Consider the following 18,577-nt stretch of genomic DNA (forward strand, 5'->3'; position numbering starts at 1 on the left):
AAAAAAGCCACACTGCATATACAAAAAAACCCAACCTATATCAAAAAAATGCAAACCCTTATGAAAAGACTCTGTTAAAAGGCAAGTATTTTTAAGAAAGTTCTGACTGCAGGTACTTTGAAAATGCACCTCAACATGGTTTTAATAGCAAGCAAGCGTTCAAACCAAAAGTAAAACCTAAGAATGTAACCAGCATTTCCTCATCTTTAGAAATAGTGAGCTCTACGAGACTGCATATTAAAAAGGGACAAACCAAGACGATGCAAAGATGTGTCTTTTTCTGGAAAAACGTCTGCATGTAGTGAATGAATAGATGAAAAATCTTACCTCTTCCGTGCCCAAGTAGAACGTCCTTATGGTTAAAATACTCTACTTCTTCAGTGTAATTTTGCGTATAGGCAGTGTTAGATCCAGCATTTCTAGATTCAGTCCAACGTACTTTTGCATGTCCTCTTGCATGAATTTTAAGAGATTTTACTCTAATTTCCCCAGTAACTTCTAAACTGACCCTTCCTGAGACTGTGTCCCCACTAGAATAGACGGGGATATTGCTGTCATTAAGACAGTCAAAGCTTATTGTCAAACTCTTTACCTTCCCTAGCACCATATTTTAAAACAAAACGTATAAAAATATACTGCAAGAAAAAAAAAAAAAAACCCAAACAATAAGGTCTCATACAAAACGTGATCCTCACTTTACGCTGAACAACGCCTCTGCCACGCAAAGAGCGTGACAATATCAACGTGCTCCCTACAAACGCTTCATCGAAATTACTAAGGCGGCAGCGGCCGTACAGCGCTGCAATCTCCTTACAAAGACAACTGCCCACATGCTGCCAGCTCACTTTAAGAACAGCTTTGTGAAAAACAACCCCGCCGCGCATGCGCGAGTCGAGTCGTGGCGGCTGTTTCCTCCGCTGCTTACGAGTATCTTCCCTGTCGTGCGCGGTTTTCTTGTTATTGCTTCCGTTCTGCGCAGAGAGTCGGAACACTCCCTGGCGGAGCCGGGGCTCCATTGCGAGCTTGCAGTGCGGTGTTGAGATAGGTACTGAAAAACTGAGAAAAAACCGCCTGTGGCGGGGGGGTGCGAGGGCTCCTTGTCCGGAGGACTTCGATGCCTTGCCTTGCCTTGCCTCGCCTCGCCTCGCTGCCCGGCACGGCCTGGGGGCCCTGGCTGGCTGGCTGGCCGGGAGGTATCTCGGAAGGAGCTGACAGCTGAAATCGAGCAGCGGGAAGTGAGTGTTGGGCCCCGGAGACTGGCCACAGACTGGCACTGGTTCTCCTTCTCAGCCACGGGTTGCCTGGCTAACAGCAAAAATAGCACTGATTCTGTCAGGAAAACGCTTGGCATGTTGCTCAGTTACAGATTTTGCCCAAAGCTTTTGTTCGTGAAGCAGCTAGTCCTGAGCAGGTTGTAGGCAGGGAGCTGGACCGAGGCTGGCAGGTGAGTGGGGCACGGCTGTCTTTGCCGGCCTGGCTCTTCCCCCCCCCCCCCCCCCCCCCCCCCAGCAGCACCCGCCGTATTCACTCAGGGGTAAGGGTACAAAACCACGGCGTTATGCAAAAGTAAACATTTAAACCTCTATCAAGGTGAAGTTTTCTACGTTAATCTTTTGAAATATAATTGTTCTACAATATCTTAGTTTGAGGTCTGTGTGGCAATGTATTTGGAAGAAAAGGGACATGTGGCCTATCAAAAGTCACTCTTGCTTTAGCAGCTTGATATGATTAAAAGCTTTGTCTGCTCAGCAAGGCCGCAAGGTTGTGTAGAGAAAGACACCGAAAACAAAGAAAACAGGATCTTTGGCAGTTAAGCAGGCAGAAAAACAGGAGCTGAGCTGGGAGCTGATAACTGCAGGAATGTCAACAATTTTAAAGATGGGACTATCCACTTGTATGCTTTTAACCAATTAGTATCTGTATAGCAGCATTTGAACAGTGTATGTAACCAATAGAATTAAGGTGTGATGTGTGTCCAAATATAAAAATTGTATATAAGTTTGCAGAAACTTAAGTAAAGCATCTTCAACTAGGATCATAATGATATGTCGTTGAGTCCATGATTTCACTCCTGCAGGTCTGGTTTGTTTGCTGCTGCTGCAGTTGGTTTTTACCCCCTGTGGTACCATTTCTTTTGTCCATTTCTTCCATTCATGGAATTCAGACAAGGAGGGTTACAATTCCTGTCCCTCCAGTCGTGGGTTCACTGTCACAATGTACCTGTCACTGTGGATCTGCACAGAATTTAAAGTGCATGGCAGTTTCCTTCCTGCAGGTCCTCAAAGATCTGCAAAGTTTAAAGACCCAAATCTTGCTAACCAAGCAGATATTCATATGGATTTTTTTGTATATGTGTTGATAAGGAAGGGGACCTTCTTACATAATTTGGATATGGCATTATGGTGTTTTCTCATTTATTTTTTTAATACAGATGATGTATTTTTGTATACTTGCTAGGTTTGCCCATTCCAGGCTCCTTGGAGATGGATAAAACATTTTTGGTTTGCTGGTGTAACACACACACGCACACCCCATATTATATATGATCTACAGACAGCGTAGCCCTAACTTGCCTTCCTCTCTCAGTAGAACTGCTGTCTCTTGCCAAGCCATTTTTGGGCACACAACTTCAGGATAACATGGCTGCTGTCATGATGTGGGATGTGTTCTGAGCATTTCATACTAGTAGGTTATTAGGAAGATCATTTCATTTGTGAGCCAACTTGTAGTATATTAGATTTGAGCATTTTGCAGACTGTTGGGATCCTGATCATGTGTCATACTGGGCAGCAGACAGCTCTTTCCAGTTTCTGGATTATAGTCTGGTAAAAAATGCAGTGAATGGTAACCCTACTTCTCAGACATATTGGATGTGTTGAAATCAGCACTGATAAATCTAAGTTTCACTGCAGCAGTGGCACAGCACCAATTCAGAGCAATTTCTGGGGCTGCAGACGTAGTTCAGACTTCTTGGATGTTTTTCTAAAGAGATAGAACTGAGTCCATTGAAATTTCTTGGAAGTTTGGATTTCTATGCAATGCGAAAATCCACAATCTTTGAAGCTCTCTAATTTGCATATATTGATATGTTGTTGTTCTGAGTTAGTTAAAAGATATCCTGAGTGATCAGATGTATTGATTTACATGAAAGTCACCCAGTTTTCGAGACTAGTTAGTAGTATAGGGACAACTTTTATCCAAGATAAGAAGTAACAGGTGTGTCATGTGTCCCGTCCCATCCCCCTCCCGCGCCCGTGAGTGCCATTGTTCCCTGGCAGTCATGCCCCCCTCTTCTGGTCACATGATCTGTTGCGATTGGGTGGCAGGACCAGTTGCTCCTTCCAGTTTACCCATAAGTACATCAGACCAGGAATTCCCTTCCCCCTACATACACAGAGGGCCATTATTTTATTTAATTTTTTTCAGATGCCATTTTATGGCAGGGAGCTGCCATTTTGTTAAACATCAAAACCCATGTGTTTTCTTACTGCTCTGTGATTGGCTGACATCCATTCCTTGAATCGTCAACCCCACGTGTTATCAGGCAGTCCTGTGATTGGCTGGAAGGACAAGCCACCCCTTTCTGTTTACAGAAGCATGTCAGAAAAGGAAGCCCCCTCTCACTCCCCGTGTGTTTTCGTTCTGGTTTGTGATTGGCTGAGGGCTGTTTTTGACACTGTCATAACTACGTGTTATCAGTTCTCCCTCTGGTTGGCTGCCTTTTTCCTTTGATCCAAGAAACGCTCATATATAAAAATGTATACTTTTATATACAATTGTATGTAATATAGAAATATATAGAAATATATAAAGGGGTGTACAAATATATATAAATATGTATTTTATTTATGTATACATAGATATGCTATTTTTATGTATCCTTATATATGTATATGTGTATATATAGATAGATTTATAAAGATATACCGTGATTGGCCGTTGCTGTCAGATGACCTGGTGTGTTGGGTCTGGCTGAGCCCCATAGCAGCCCTCATAGTGCTGTGCTTTGTATTGGTAGCTAGAAAGGTGGTGATAACATCCAGTGTTTTGGCTACTGCTGAGCAGTGCTTGCAGAGCATCAAGGCTGTCTCTCCAGCCTTCCCCCCCAACCACCACCAGTAGGCTGGGGGTGGGCAAGATCTTGGGAGGGGACATAGCCAGGACAGCTGGCCCAAAGTGACCAAAGGGATATTCCATACCACATGACATCTGCTCAGATATAAAAGCTAAGAGAAAGGAGGTGGAAGGGGAGTGTCATGGTTTAACCCCAGCCAGTAACCAAGCACTACGCAGCCGCTTGCTCACTGCCCCCCCACCCAGAGGGGTGAGGAGGAGAATCAGAAAGGACTGTAAAACTCGAGGGTTGAGATAAGAACAATTTAATAATGTAAACAAAATAACAACAATAATAATAACATTAAAAATAACAATAATAATAATAACAACAGTTATAATGGAAAGATGAGGAAAAGGATAAAATCCAAAGGAAAAGGGAGAAAGGAAAACAAGCGATGCACAGTACAACTGCTCACCACCTGCTGACCGATGCCCAGCCAGTCCCCAAGCAATGATCCCCCTCCCCCCCCCCCCGCAAACCCTGCAAGTTTATATACCAAGCATGACGTCCCATGGTATGGAATACCTCTTTGGCTGGTTCAGGTCAGCTGTCCTGGCTGTGTCCCCTCCCAATTTCTTGTGCCCCTCCAGCCCGCTGGCTGGCAAGGCCCAAGAAACTGAAAAATCCTTGACTTAGTATAAACATTACCCAGCAACAACTAAAAACATCAGTGTCCTATCAACATTGTTCTTACACCAAATCCAACACACAGCACTGCACCAGCTACTAAGAAGAAAGTTAACTCCATCCTAGCCAAATCCAGGACAGGGGGGCATTCGTTGTTTATGATGTTTGTCTTCTGGAGCAACCACTACACATAGTGAAGCCCTGCTTCCTAGGAAGTGGCCAAACATTGCCTGCTGGTGGGAAGTAGAGAATAACATCTGTTGTTTTCCTTCACTTCTGTGTGTGTGACTTTTGCTATTGCTTCATTAAACTGCCTTTATCTTGACCCCCAAGTTTTTTTCCATCTTATTTTCTCCCCACCTGTTCTGCTGAGGAGGGGAGTGATAGAGTGGCTTGGTGAGCACCTGGAGTCCAGCCAACATCAACCCACCACACCCAGACATCAAGTGTCCCTGATAGTCTGTCAGAGCCATGGCATTGCTTATGATCCTGTGTTTGCCATCAGTGATCAAGAGAGTCGCCGCATGGGCGCATTGATGCTCATCTTTCTTACTGCCTCAGTAGAGTTTGGTTTATAATGTGTTGTCAGACTCCATTACTGTTTGGACCACACTAATTGGCATAGTCGGCAGGATGGAGTCTTTCCAACGCCTGCTGGAGACTTTAGGAAAGGAGCAAGGTTGGAGGTCTCCCTGACGGTTAGAGGATTGGGTCCAAGATATTGGATGAACTGTCAGGGATGAATTTGAACAGTGGCATGAGGCCAGCCATTGCAAGCAGGGTAAGGGCAAAGGTTCCTCAATTGGCCTCCTGAGTTATGCCCTAGATGCTGCCTGGGCTTGAATTACCGGAAGCATAGCACCCTTGAACGGGAGGAAGAAGCTAAGCAAGAAGAGAAGAGGGACGCAGCAGAATGGCGATCCAACTGCCTGGCCTCTCAAACCCACATATCGATACTGGAGCATAAGTAAGCCCCTTTGGCCCAGTGGCACCCAGTTCCCTCGAGGCCTGGCACGATCATCCTGTTACAACAGCCCAAATTAGGACTGCCATCTAGCAAGACAATGATAATGATGATAACTGGGACCAGGACATTTTTGGCCCCAGATCAGACCCTGACCCCCTTCTGACCCTGCAGAAGAAGACACACCTGCCCCTCCATATTCCCCTCCACTCTCTTTATATTGTGGTTACGCAAGTCGAGGCGGACTGAAAATAAACACTATGTCTGCGTGGCTGGGTTCCGACAAAATGGCCTTTATTGTTTATACAAACTATTTATATATCTTAGACAGCGCAGGTGTTAGACCCTGATAGGTTTTTGTGTCCTTCTTGCTTGCTATTTGCTGTTGCTGTAGGTGCCCATATGCTGCGGTTCTAAGTTCCGATTCTTCACATCCTGTTTACATACCTGACAATTTGTGGCTGTCTTAAAGGTACACGGCTAAGTCTTTGAAGTCAACTAACTTGTCTGCAGACTCGCTGCAGACCCCAACAATTCCCCCTTTTTGTTTTTTGAACAGCTAGTACCAGGTTTGTCATGTTCTGCAGGGCCCTTGCAAACATGATGGCAACCAAAGCAATAGCAAACAAACAATACTGCCAATTGAGTGAATGGATGCCAAAAAGGCTGACATTTTCTCAGATTTTGGTAACATGTTGCTGCAATGGGGCGCCTAAAATCCATGCAGCACATGCCATCAAAATCCTCACAGCCATGTTCTTGAGCCAACAACAAAAAACAATAGTTGCTCTGTTTTGTATGTAATAGTGGCAAATTTGACTCACATTCTTAACTGCCTAACAAACAAGGTATCAACATTCAAAGTGCAAACAATATTGACTTTTTTTGGGTTAACATTATACAGAGGTAATCAATTATCGAAAATAACAAGAATTTCAGTAAGATTCTTCATTCCCCGCCTACATTCACTTTTTTGCAACAATGTCTGCAAGTCAGTTTCAAGGAAGGGCACACCAAACAAGGACTGGTTCAGTAAGGAGGCCACACATTAGTTGTTGGATTGACTGCCAGCAGCAGCGCTCCCACGATCCAGCACGCTAAGCTCAGGCCGCACACAGCGAGCAGGTATCCATCGCAGACCTTCATCTGTAGAAACACAAGCATAACCTCTCCTCCAAGTTAACAATTCATGCGGTCCCGACTAATGCCCGGTACGAGGGTCTTTCATGCGTACTAAGACACCTTCATGCTTTTGCTGCTTGTCACCAATTGACATAAAATGTCGCACAATGGGAGGCACCGCATGGTCGACAGAGATTTTCAAAAAGTTCAAAACATAGCATGCTTTCTCTAATCATGCCTCTGGGATCATTCCCCTTTTTTTTTCTTTTTTTTTAAGTTAGTGCCACTTTATTAATAGACTCACACCAATTTGTACCCCCAGCTAAAAATAAACACGCTACGCAGGCTTTGTTATGTAAAAGGTGATAGGTTAAAACTACTCGTTCACATGCTTCCATCTCATCCTATTTTCTACTCATACTCCCTTAAAGTTATTTAACTCTTTACTGCAGGATCTCAGCTGCACATCATTCAAAGCAAGGCCAAAACTGCACATTATCAATGTCAAAACAACCCACTGTCTCTGTTCCATACAATTCTACAATTCCTTTTTTTTTTTTTTAACAGCAAAATACATTTCAACCACTGTAATACAGTAAATTATAGACAGGTTTTCTGCGTGACAGAACACAGTCACCCTGTACTGCAAAACAGTTTTTTGCAAGTCCTGTACTACTTTCCAAGCAAATGGTGTATGAACGTGAGGATTACCAGCAGCCAGCATCTCCCAGTACAATAGGATATGCATGCGGTGCATCGGTGGAAGGAGTAGGAAGATCAAGGAGTGGTCCGCCTATCAGTTCTGCTAAATCCCAGTTCCCGTCTCTTAATGCCCCATCTCTTACAGCTTGCCAAAATCGGCGAGGGTCGCGCATCAGATTTTTACCACCTCCAACTTCTTCATTGCTGGGACTGATAACGTTGTCGTAGCTGGACCCAAATCCGGGTTTTTGGCATTTCCATCCTGCGCAGGCAGGGTCGGAGCCGAGGGGGCGGGCGGGGGGGCCAGAGCCGAGGGGGGAAGGCGTGTGGGCTGGCACAAATGTTGGGGGGAGTCAGGGGGGCTGGGATCGGTCCACCGAGGCTTCTGCTTGTCGTATAAGTCGATGCAGTTGGAGAGATTTAGGGGATTCAGGGCATTGGGGAGTGGCGCCTGGTAAGGGACACAGACTCTCCCCCTCTCCCACCCCCTCATCCTCTTGTCTGTATTCCGGAGGGGGATACAGGGTAGGTTTGAACGATGTACCCTCATTCGCATTTTGCTGACTTTTTAAGCCCCCACTTGCTTCTTGCGGACTTTGCAAGCCCCCACTCGCATGTCGCTGACTTTTTAAGCTCCCACTCGTGTCTTGCGGACTCTGCAAGCCCCCAGTCGCATTTTGCTGATTTTGCAAGCCCCCATTTGCGTCTTGCGGATTCTTGAAGCCCCCTACAACATGTCTAAGCAGTCCCCATGTAGGCAAAAACCCGGATGGCTCTTTGTCCCCTTTTTCCAGAGCTTCTGACAGTGTTGATCCTAAATTGTCCCAGGTCCACACACTAAGAGCAGTCGCAGGGGACACTTCCACTCCATGTGTTTTGGCCCACAATAACATTTTATTTATATATTATATATATATATTATTTTAACCGAAGCCCATCTAACGTAATTCCACGCTTCTTTAATACTAATTGCCACATAGATAGCACCATGGTATCTTCTTTAGATAACTTACTCCCCATGTTGTCCCTGGTGGCTCACCTTACCGGTGTCATGTTCTCCCGGGATCTTGCAGCCGCTCGCTGCGCTACTCCACCAGGCTCCGCCTCCCCAGCAACCCGCTGGTCACAGTCTCAGGATCTGCTCCTGACACCCCTTACCAGGGTTAGATCGGCACAGTCTCAGGGTCTCTTTTTGATACCCTTTACTGGGATCATATAGGCATGTCGGGGTCACCAAATGTGGTGACGCAAGTCGAGGTGGACTGAAAAGAAACACTGTCTGCATAGCTGGGTTCGGACAAAATGGCCCCTTTATTGTTTATACAAAATATTTATATATCTTAGACAGCACAGGTGTTAGACCCTGATAGGTTTTTGTGTCCTTCTTCTTGCTTGCTATTTGCTGTTGCTGTAGGTGCCCGTATGCTGCGGTTCTAAGTTCTGATTCTTCACATCCTGTTTACATACCTGACAATTTGTGGCTGTCTTAAAGGTATACGGCTAAGTCTTTGAAGTCAACTAACTTGTCTGCAGACCCGCTGCAGACCCCAACATTATATCTTGTTGTATTTGGTTTACGTGGCAAGGTTTTGGTAGTGGGGGTTCTCCAGTGGTGGCTTCTGCGGGAAGACACCAGAAGCTGCCCCCATGTCAGACAGAGCCAGTTTCAGCTGGCTCCAAGACGGACCCACCGCTGGACAAAGCTGAGCCAATCAGTGACATTGGTAGCACCTCTGTGATAACATATTTAAGAAAGGATAAAGAAATGCTGTGCAGCAGCTGTGAGAGAGAGAAGTGAGAATATGTGAGAGAAACAATTATGTACATGTCTATACCACCACTTCTGTTAAAAGATATTTACTATGCTCCTGAGGAGGTGGGAAGCTTTGGGTGTATAAATCCCTTTTGAAGGTGCTAAAAGGAGAATCGCTGTTCTGAACAGATGCCAAGCAGCATACAACTTAAACCAAGGGGCAAGAAAGCACTTTAAAGGAAACAGGATGACTGTGGCAGAGGTAGATGCACAATGGCAGGCATGCTTACTAGGATATGCAACAGTTTTCCAGAAACAGTGATGGTGTTAAGTCCTACTTAACGGTGATAGATATATTATCCAAGCATGCCTGGGATACTGGTCTAAAAGGCAAAACAGATTCTGAAATAGCTGGGGCTTTTGAAACAATTTTTAGTGGGGGGCAGAAGCCTCAGAAATTGCAGAATGACCAGGGAAAAGAATCTTTAAACCAGCCTTTAAACAAGCTGTTAAAGCAGTGCAATGTTCACTTTTGTTACTCATAATGAAGAAAAAGCCTGTCATAGAGTGTTTTAGCAGGATGCTCAAAAACAAGTTGTGGAGGTATTTTGCAGCACACAACAATTTTCGCTACGTTGATGTGTTGTTGGAGTTTATAAAGAGCTATAACCATAGCTTCCACAGAACTATCAGAGCCAGGCCTGTGGACATGAACCCTTTAAACTCTGCGAGGGTTTCTGAAAACCACATATGTGGCTGTGTTTAAAATTAAAGAACTTGTGCCTCTGCTGAAAAAGGGAGACCACATCAAGGTGTCTAGAACAAAAGAGAGATCTGAGAAAGGTTATGAGAAGACTTTCACAGATGGAATTTTCATAGTAGCTGAAATTGTGAGAAGGGGACAGATACCGGTATACCACTTAATAGACTATGGTCATGAAGCAACTGAGGGGACATTTTACCCTGAAGAACTTCAAAAAGCAAATCTCGATGAGGACAGAATCTACAAAATTGAGAAGACAGTTGCTGCAAAAGGTAGAGGAAGAAGGAACATTGCTGGTGAAGTGGGGTTTCTAGCCCCAGAAATTTAGCAACTGGATAGAAGCCTTCCAAGTTCAGGACATCTTGGGGGGGGAGGGGGGGGGGGGGAAGAAGGATGGCAGTTTCTACATCATGCTACTCAGCAATGCCAGCACCAGAATCTTCCCACAAAACACCAGCTTGAACTTTACTGTACAGCTGGTGACATCCCTGGACTTCTCAAGGAAGTGGGAAGTGGGGCTGGAAGAAATACAGTACCCGCACAGCTGGAATAACATCAATGAGTAATAATAATGAATAACACTAGTTTTGAAACAGCACTGCAGGGTAAGACATGGTAGTATACTTTGGGGAAAGGCTATTATCTGTCCCTTTCCACGTTGATGGAACGTATGAACCATCTTATTAACCCCCAGAACAAAGCTTCAGCCATTGACTCTCCAGCAGTGGGACTGGTCAATGACCCTGTCATAAGGAAAACAAAGCTCAAAATGGGTGAAAGGCCTTACGCTTTCTCTGTTACTGGGGATCTAGCACATATTTTGGGGGCTTCTCTGGATGTTGCTGCTAAGAAATTTCCCTTTGTGGTACACATTACTGGTGGGTTTAACTCACTCTACTTCTACACGGATCTTGTAGAGCACCAGCTTGTCAGAGACTTCTTCCATTATTCTGCTGCATTCTGTCTGGCGGTAATAACAACGAGGACGTTACGGTGACGTATGATAAGTTGTACTATGTGCCAGTAAACTGCCAGCACATCAACACAATCAGCACTGAAATAAAGAACAAGCATGTTATAGTAAAATTGAAATAAATTGAGTCCAAATAAATTCACTAAATATTTATTAAGGCAGGAAAGCAAAAACAGCGCGCTGGGCGGCCGGGGAGTCGCAGCTCCACCCAAGGCTCGCAAATTCAGGCAAGCTAAACGGCTTCTTTTATCTTCATGGAGGTTGGTTTCGATATCTTCGGTACACCCCTCGACTTCTTCCATTATCATGGTTTCTTGCTTAAGGTAGTTTTGATAAAATGTCGGTTACAAAACTAGTTCACGCAATCTTTCTCCACACAGCCGTTTGGTATAAAGGTTTAAACAAAGATACAAATTGCCATAGCAACATAGCATTGGGGTTTAACATTTGTCTTTAAGATAATGTAGGACGCTCCCATGTCTGGTGAAACAAGATCGTTCCTTTTGCTTAACCCATTAGATCAGCAAATTACCCTTAGTTACTTATTACAATTCCCCCCTTCTTTTATTTATGATTTGCTGATCAAACCTAGACAATACCTCACAAGCTGCATTTAATTCAGGATTTTCATTTGGTATGATTTTCATCTCTAGTTCTGATTGCTTCATCACTATTAGCTGCACTTTTTCCAACCTGTTTTTCACAAAAATTACAAATTTATTAATGATACAGGGTCCGAAAGTCAGAGCCAATAACAACATTATCAGGGGTCCCGCCAAAGTAGAAATTAAAGTAGTCAGCCAGGGTGACTGATTAAACCAAGATTCATACCAGGAGGATTGAGCCTCTCATTCTCTTTTTCTTTTCTCTAATCCCTCTCTTAGCTTTGCTAACGAATCTCTTACTGCCCCAGTATGATCAGCATAGAAGCAACATTCCTCACCGAGGGCAGCACATAATCCTCCTTGTTGCAAGAACAAAAGATCCAATCCTCTTCGATTCTGTAAAACTACTTCTGATAATGTGATCAATGATTTCTCTAAATAAGAAATAGATTTTTCTACTTGGGCCAAATCTTCATCTACTGCAACTCTTAGAGATGTTAGACTCTGCTGTTGTTGCACCAAGGAGGTTAGGCCAGTGGCGGTCCCAGCGACCCCTAAACCAAGTAGAGTAGTTATAGTAATTGCAGATATTGGCTCTCTTTTGTTGATTTTATGTCTTAAATTGCTCCAATGTAAATACATAGTCTCTTCCTCATGTAAGAGGATTCTAGGTACCACAGTAACCTGTACACAAAATTCTGAAGCATTTCTTTTGAAAACAGCAGTAGACAAACACGGTGTTAATCCAGTTATGGAGCAAATCCACCATGTCCCAGAACTAGGCAGAACCCATTTAACATCAGATACAAAGTTTCGAGTCTGGTTGGTACATAGAGATTTTCTTCTATTTGTTACCTTTCCTATACACCAACCGCTCCCTCTGACTTGTTGGAGGGTAATCCCTGTTTTCCGTTCTTTCCAATTACATCTGGAGGGACTATCCTCGGTAGAGGTATTAAAAGGAGATGGTACAGCTATCCCCTTATAAAAAGGGGGCTTTATGTCATAACATAACCAACAGGAAATGGTAAAATTCGGATTTGTTGCATTTAAAGCTTGATAGGCTGCCTGCATCACAGCCCATAAGGGTTCATCATTTCTGGGTGTTTCCTCTACTTTATTTGTAGAGGTTAGGTATGTCCCTGGGGTGACTGAGGCTGTGGAGTTTTCTACCTTTGGCTTTTTCTTTTTCCCTTTTTGCTTTGTGATGACTCAATTGGTCCTTACTGTTTGTGGCATTTTAACTTCACATTTTTGAATGAGTATTAGTCCTCCTCTGTCAACTCCAGATTCCCAATATCTTAATCCCCAGGTTCATCCTAATAACCATCCAGGGTCATTGGGTTAGTGGACAGTCAAATATATATTGTGACAATTACTGCGGCCTACGGATCCCCCCAAGGAATCGTGTCTGGGTGGTTCCCCACACCCCTCGGGGCCCCAATTTGAGCTCAAAAATGTGTCTTGATTAGTCGGGGTCCATGATGAAGCGATTGTCTCACAATCCCAATATGCACAATAATAATGATTTGGATAGTTGCAATAAGTTTTTCCTGGGTTAGAATTTGGACATAGGTAATAGCCTTTTTGGTTTAGGCAAGGTTGTATAGGAACTAGTTCACAGAGGGATGTCAGAAATCTCGGAGGTCCTGCTGTAATATTAAATTTAAGTACAGCTGGAACTTCCCAGCGGGAAAGTGTCCAATTAAAAGGTTGATGTTCATTTCCTGAGGTCGTGAAAATCAATATCATTAATAGGATACCAGCTTTCATTTTTCCCCACTTGATCAATACCTCTCTGCCTTCCTTGTCTACTCTTTTGCAGAGAGCAACGGGATATCAATATCTTCTCGGCAGCAGCAGGTAGTCTTCAGGGGAATTTGCTGTTATCCTGTCAATAATTTCCAAGATCTAAGGAGCTAGTTATCTCTCAATTATATTTCCACCTGTTTGGTTGTTGTGCCCGTTTCCAGGTAAATCTTATAGTACACTGTCCTAAAACTTTATACCAGTCTGTTTCATATACTTCCCAAAGTTCAGGTATTGACAGTTCCCATCCACAAAATAATTTACAAATTTCTGCTCGAGCCCGTTGTTCCCTGGTAGGTGTCAAATTATTGCGACATTTCATACAATAAGGTTGTCTCTTAGATGAAACACAAGACCACTTTCTATCACAATTTAAATATTGGCAAACAACCCAGCATAAGTGTCCGGAAGTAGGGTGTTTTAAACAGGGTATTCCACGGATGTCTCCTATACCGGGTGATTCGGGTATATCTGTCTCTGTCTCACAGCAAAAGGGAAAAACCTGAGGAGTTCCTGTCAGTTTATATAATCCAGTCCCCCCCATTTGGTCAGGTATTCGTTCTTCACTCCAAGGTGCAAAATATACCTTTCGTAGGGTAATTCCAGGTGGTATTTGGAACCATTGATATAAACTATTTCTTACTTTCCTTCTGGAGTGGTTCATTTACCGGCCTCGTTTTTCCTTATCTTCATTCGGAGGTCCCCTGGTTCCAATGTTACAGTCCACGTCTCTGGGAAGATAGGTCCCTTAATTCTGCTGGCATGAGTCCACCCTTTTTCTGCTGTCCGTACAGCTGTATCTGTGGTAAGTAAAACAACAAAGGGTCCTTCCCAACGGGGTGTTAGGGAGGTTTCTTTCCAGGTTTTGATTATTGCCTGGTCTCCAGGCTGAATTCGGTGTATGGAAATGTCCAAGGGAGTTTTTTGTACTACCAAACCCTTCTTTCTTAATTCCTGTCTCCTTTTTGTGAGTTCCAAAATATATTCTGTTAAAATTTTATCCTCGACCTTCGGGTGCTATATTAATAATCCAAAGTCATAAGGCATCCCATACAACATTTCAAAGGGGGATATACCAGTATCTGTCCTAGGTTGTGTCCTAATGTAGAGCAAGGCCAGCGGTAGACATTTAACCCAGTTCATTTTTGTTTCCACCATAAGTTTGGTTAGGTGTTTCTTTATTTCCCCATTCATTCTTTCTACTTTCCTGGAACTTTGTGGGCGCCAGGGAGTATGGTATTCCCATTTTGTACCAAGCAATTCAGTTGTCTCTTCAATCATTTTGGATGTAAAATGTGGGCCTCAGTCCGAATCAATTACTGTAATAGTTCCATACCTCGGAATAATTACTTCTAGGAGAATTTTAATAACTGTCTTTGCAGTAGCCCTTACCACTGGAAAGGCTTCTAGAAAGTGCGTGAGGTGATCAACCAAGACTAATAAATACTGATATATCCCCACCTTTGGCAATTCAGTAAAATCCACTTGTATTTTCTCGAAGGGTCTTTTAGCCAATTCACAACCCCCTTGAACCTTTTCCCTAAATTGTCATTTATTCACTTTGTGACAGGTTAAACATCCCTCTAATACTCTTTTAGCTAGACCATATATTCCGACACAGGCATAATTTGTTTCAAACTGATACACTAAAGCCTGAGCTCCCCAATGGGTTTTGTGATGTATTTTATTTAGTATTCCCCTAGGTAGTCCCTTTGGAAGAATTTCCCTGCCGTCTGGTAACAGCCATTTATCACCATCTCTTTTCGCACCAATTTGTTTCAGCTTATCTAATTCTTGGAGAGTGAAAGTCTTATCTAATCTTAGCCTTTCAGGTTCCTCTCTCAAGGTCTGAACCATTAATAATGCAGCCCATTTTGCCTCTCCGTCAGCTAGATTGTTTCCTCTTACAGTATGGGTTAGTCCCTTCTGATGTCCTTTTACATGGACTATGGCTATCTTTAGTGGATCTCTTAATGCCTTTAAAACTTCTAGGATTAGTTTTTCATGTACTAATCCTTTTCCCTGGGTGTTAATTAAGGCTCTATCTTTCCAAATTTTTCCAAAAGTATGTACCACCCCAAAGGCATACTTTGAATCTGTATAAATAGTTCCAATTTTATTTCCTAAGAGTTTTAATGCTCTTAACATAGCATATAACTCACACGCTTGTGTGGACCAAGCTTTACTTAATGGTCCTGATTCTTTTATCTTAAAAGTATACCCATCCACAATAGCATATCCTGATTTTCGTTGTCCTTCAACCACTCGTGAGGAGCCGTCCACAAATAATTTTTCTCCTTCATCTAATTCACCTTCTTCTAAGTCCTCCCTTATTTTAGTCTGCAAATTTATTAGTTGGAGGCAGTCATGTGTCAAATTTTCTTTAGGTTCTCCGTATAAAAATTGGGCAGGATTCTGAATAGAGGTGGTCTCCATTTCTAACCTAGGGGAGTTAATCAAAATTCCCTCATATTTGAGTAATCGACTGTCTGTAATCCACTTATCAGCTCATTGTTGTAACACTCCTCGAATGTTATGAGAGGTGTATACTTTTAGTTCACCTCCCAGGGTGACTTTTCCCACTTATTCTACCAATAATGCAGTGGCCAGTACTGCTTGTAAACAAGTGGGCCACCTGCGGCTTACAGGATCTGGTATTTTAGAATAATATCCCACAGGCTTTCTCTGTCCTGCCCATCCTTGGGTCAGAACCCCATAAGCTGTCCCGTTATCCACACTGATAAAAAGTTGAAAGGGTTTACGGATATTGGGTAAACTGAGGACAGGTGCTTCTACCAGATCTCCCTTTATATGTTCCCAACAATTCTCATCTTCAGGGGACCATTTTACCAACCCGTTTTTAGTTAATTTTTCATACAAGAATTTTACTTTACTGCTGTAATTTTCTATCCACTGTCGACAATACCCTAATAATCCAAATAACTGTCTTATCTGTCTTTTATTAGTGGGCGCTGTTAGAGACAAAATTCCTTTTACTCTCTAGGGATCTAATTTCTTGTGTCCCTTTGTGAGCCAATGTCCCAAATATTTTACCTTTTCCTCACTAAACTGTAATTTGGATTTAGAAACCTTTAATCCCTTGAGGCCTAAAAAATTCAATAATTTGATGCTCTCATTTCTGACTCCTTGAGTTTTTCCAGCGATTAATAAATCATCCACGTATTGTATTAGAATTAGTCCCTGACTTAATTCATAAGATTCCAGTAACTGTTCCAGTGCTTGTCCAAACAAGTTTGGAGACTCTGTGAATCCCTGGGGCAAAACGGTCCACCGTAATTGTTGTTTTCTATGGGTCTTAGGGTTCTCCCACTCGAAAGCAAAATAGTCCCTACATTTTTCTTCTAAGGGACAAGCCCAAAAAGCATCTTTTAAATCTATAACACTACACCATTTATAGTCTGGATTTAACTGATAAAGTATAGTGTGCGGGTTAGCCACCACAGGGAACCGGGTAATGGTTCGTTCATTTACAGCTCTCAGATCTTGTACTAAACGATAAGACCCATCCGGCTTCTTTAGGGGCAATATGGGAGTATTGTGGGGAGACATACAGGGTTCCAAAAGCCCTTGGGCCAAAAGTCTCTCAATTACTGGCTGTAATCCTTCTCTCCCCTCTCTAGAGATGGGATACTGTTTTATCCTAATTGGCTGGTCTGGGTCTTTTATGGAGACCGTGATCGGTTTGATATTTAATTTTCCCACCGACCCTGGGCTATACCAAGTTTCTGGATTAATCTTGGCTTCATCTTCCGTGGTTAATAAGCATAATCTTACTTTTAATTTTGCTTGATCTACTTCCAAATTAATTCCTAATTCCACCATTGTAGTAGCATAGGGATGTGGCGATGCGGAAGATCACGTGTTGTGACGGAAACGTAGGAACTAAGTAGAAAACCGCCCATGAAGGGGCTGGCTCTGTTACTAGCATATAAATGCCTTTGTCTTTCAATAAACTGCCATTTTGCCTTCCTCTCCATGAGAGTCTGAGTGCTGATGGTCCCTCAGGTGCTGCACTGAGGTTTGGATATGTCATAAGCTACAACAAGTGGTGACCCAGACGTGATCCTGGAAGGCAGTGCGCTGGACGATGCTGGACCTCCGGAGGGGCGATGAAGCTGGAAAAAGATGTTGATGTTGATTCTGTGGTACAGGTATTGAAAAAATGGGTGACGGAGGCGGGGGAAAAACGCCCACAGAAAGATATAACGGAAATCATCCTATGGATGAAGGGCAGAGGGTCGATTGTTAACCCACAAGATATTATGCGTTGTGAACTGTGGGAAAAATTTGAACAAGAAATTTGGGAATCTGAGAAAACGGGCACGAGGGTGTGGGGTTCAACCTGGGGTAAGATATGTCGTACTATGAACAAAAAACTTGAAGGGGCTCAAATATGGGCTGCAGCGGGAGTATCTATATTTGGTATAGAGTGTCCTCGGCTCCCAGGAATAAATCAGGAAACGCAGGTGGGCACTTCATTAGCAGGGGATTCTAAACCTCCTAGTCCTCTTAGCCCACCAGGTAATCTACCGGACAGCCCACCATCAGAAAGAAAGGCGGAATGCTATCTGGTAGAAGATAAGAATGCAAAGCGGGATCAAAAGAACTTATACCTGACAGATGACCTGGCAAATTTACTGCGGAGGTTAAAAGCTGAGGAACAAAAACCGCAGGAAAGGGATAAGGCAAAAGAAAGTAGTGTGTGGGAGGCTATTAGGCAAGGCGAAGACAGATTGCGCAGAATAGACAAAGCAGGGGACAACACCCAAACATGGCGCTGGCGAGAATAGCCGCCAAGTTATTCGGACGTGGCAACCCCTCCTTCATCTAGTTCAAATGAAGAGGAGGATTCAAAAAACTGTGATAACGCAGCCAGCAATGAACTACCTTGTTATAGTTTGCCTGTCAATGAAATGACAGAGACTGGCCAATTAGAAAATTTGATTTATTAAAGCAAGCGACAAGTAAGCAAAACAGCGCTGGGCGGCCGGGGAGTCTCCTGCTCCACCAACGGCACGTGTTCTCTTCCCAAAAGTCACTGGTTTTATACCCTTCGTCCTCCGGTGTTAGTGGTTCACTCTGCGTCTGCGCTGCTTGTTGCTAGGGGGTCGTTTTCTGCCT

At 43.5% G+C, this 18,577-nt stretch overlaps 1 protein-coding gene across 6 annotated transcripts in view; it reads right to left on the reverse strand.

Moving 5' to 3' along the window:
* LOC129734919 (arrestin domain-containing protein 3-like) overlaps positions 1 to 880 on the reverse strand; it is a 34,318-nt gene extending 33,438 nt beyond the window's left edge. For 2 of the 6 annotated variants that reach the window (XR_008730457.1, XM_055700335.1), the window contains exon 1: positions 328 to 877. Coding sequence is in view for 4 of the 6 variants with exons in the window: in XM_055700335.1 (XP_055556310.1) it covers positions 328 to 607 (280 nt within the window). In the remaining 2 variants the exon portion in view is untranslated. Of the gene's footprint in view, positions 1 to 327 lie in introns of all 6 variants that reach the window. The other 4 variants (XM_055700332.1, XM_055700333.1, XM_055700334.1 and 1 more) reach the window with 3 other exon arrangements.
* Between the last annotated feature and the right edge of the window lie 17,697 nt (positions 881 to 18,577).

The sequence above is a fragment of the Falco cherrug genome (assembly GCF_023634085.1).
Source record: "Falco cherrug isolate bFalChe1 chromosome W unlocalized genomic scaffold, bFalChe1.pri SUPER_W_unloc_1, whole genome shotgun sequence".
Taxonomy (NCBI): domain Eukaryota; kingdom Metazoa; phylum Chordata; class Aves; order Falconiformes; family Falconidae; genus Falco; species Falco cherrug.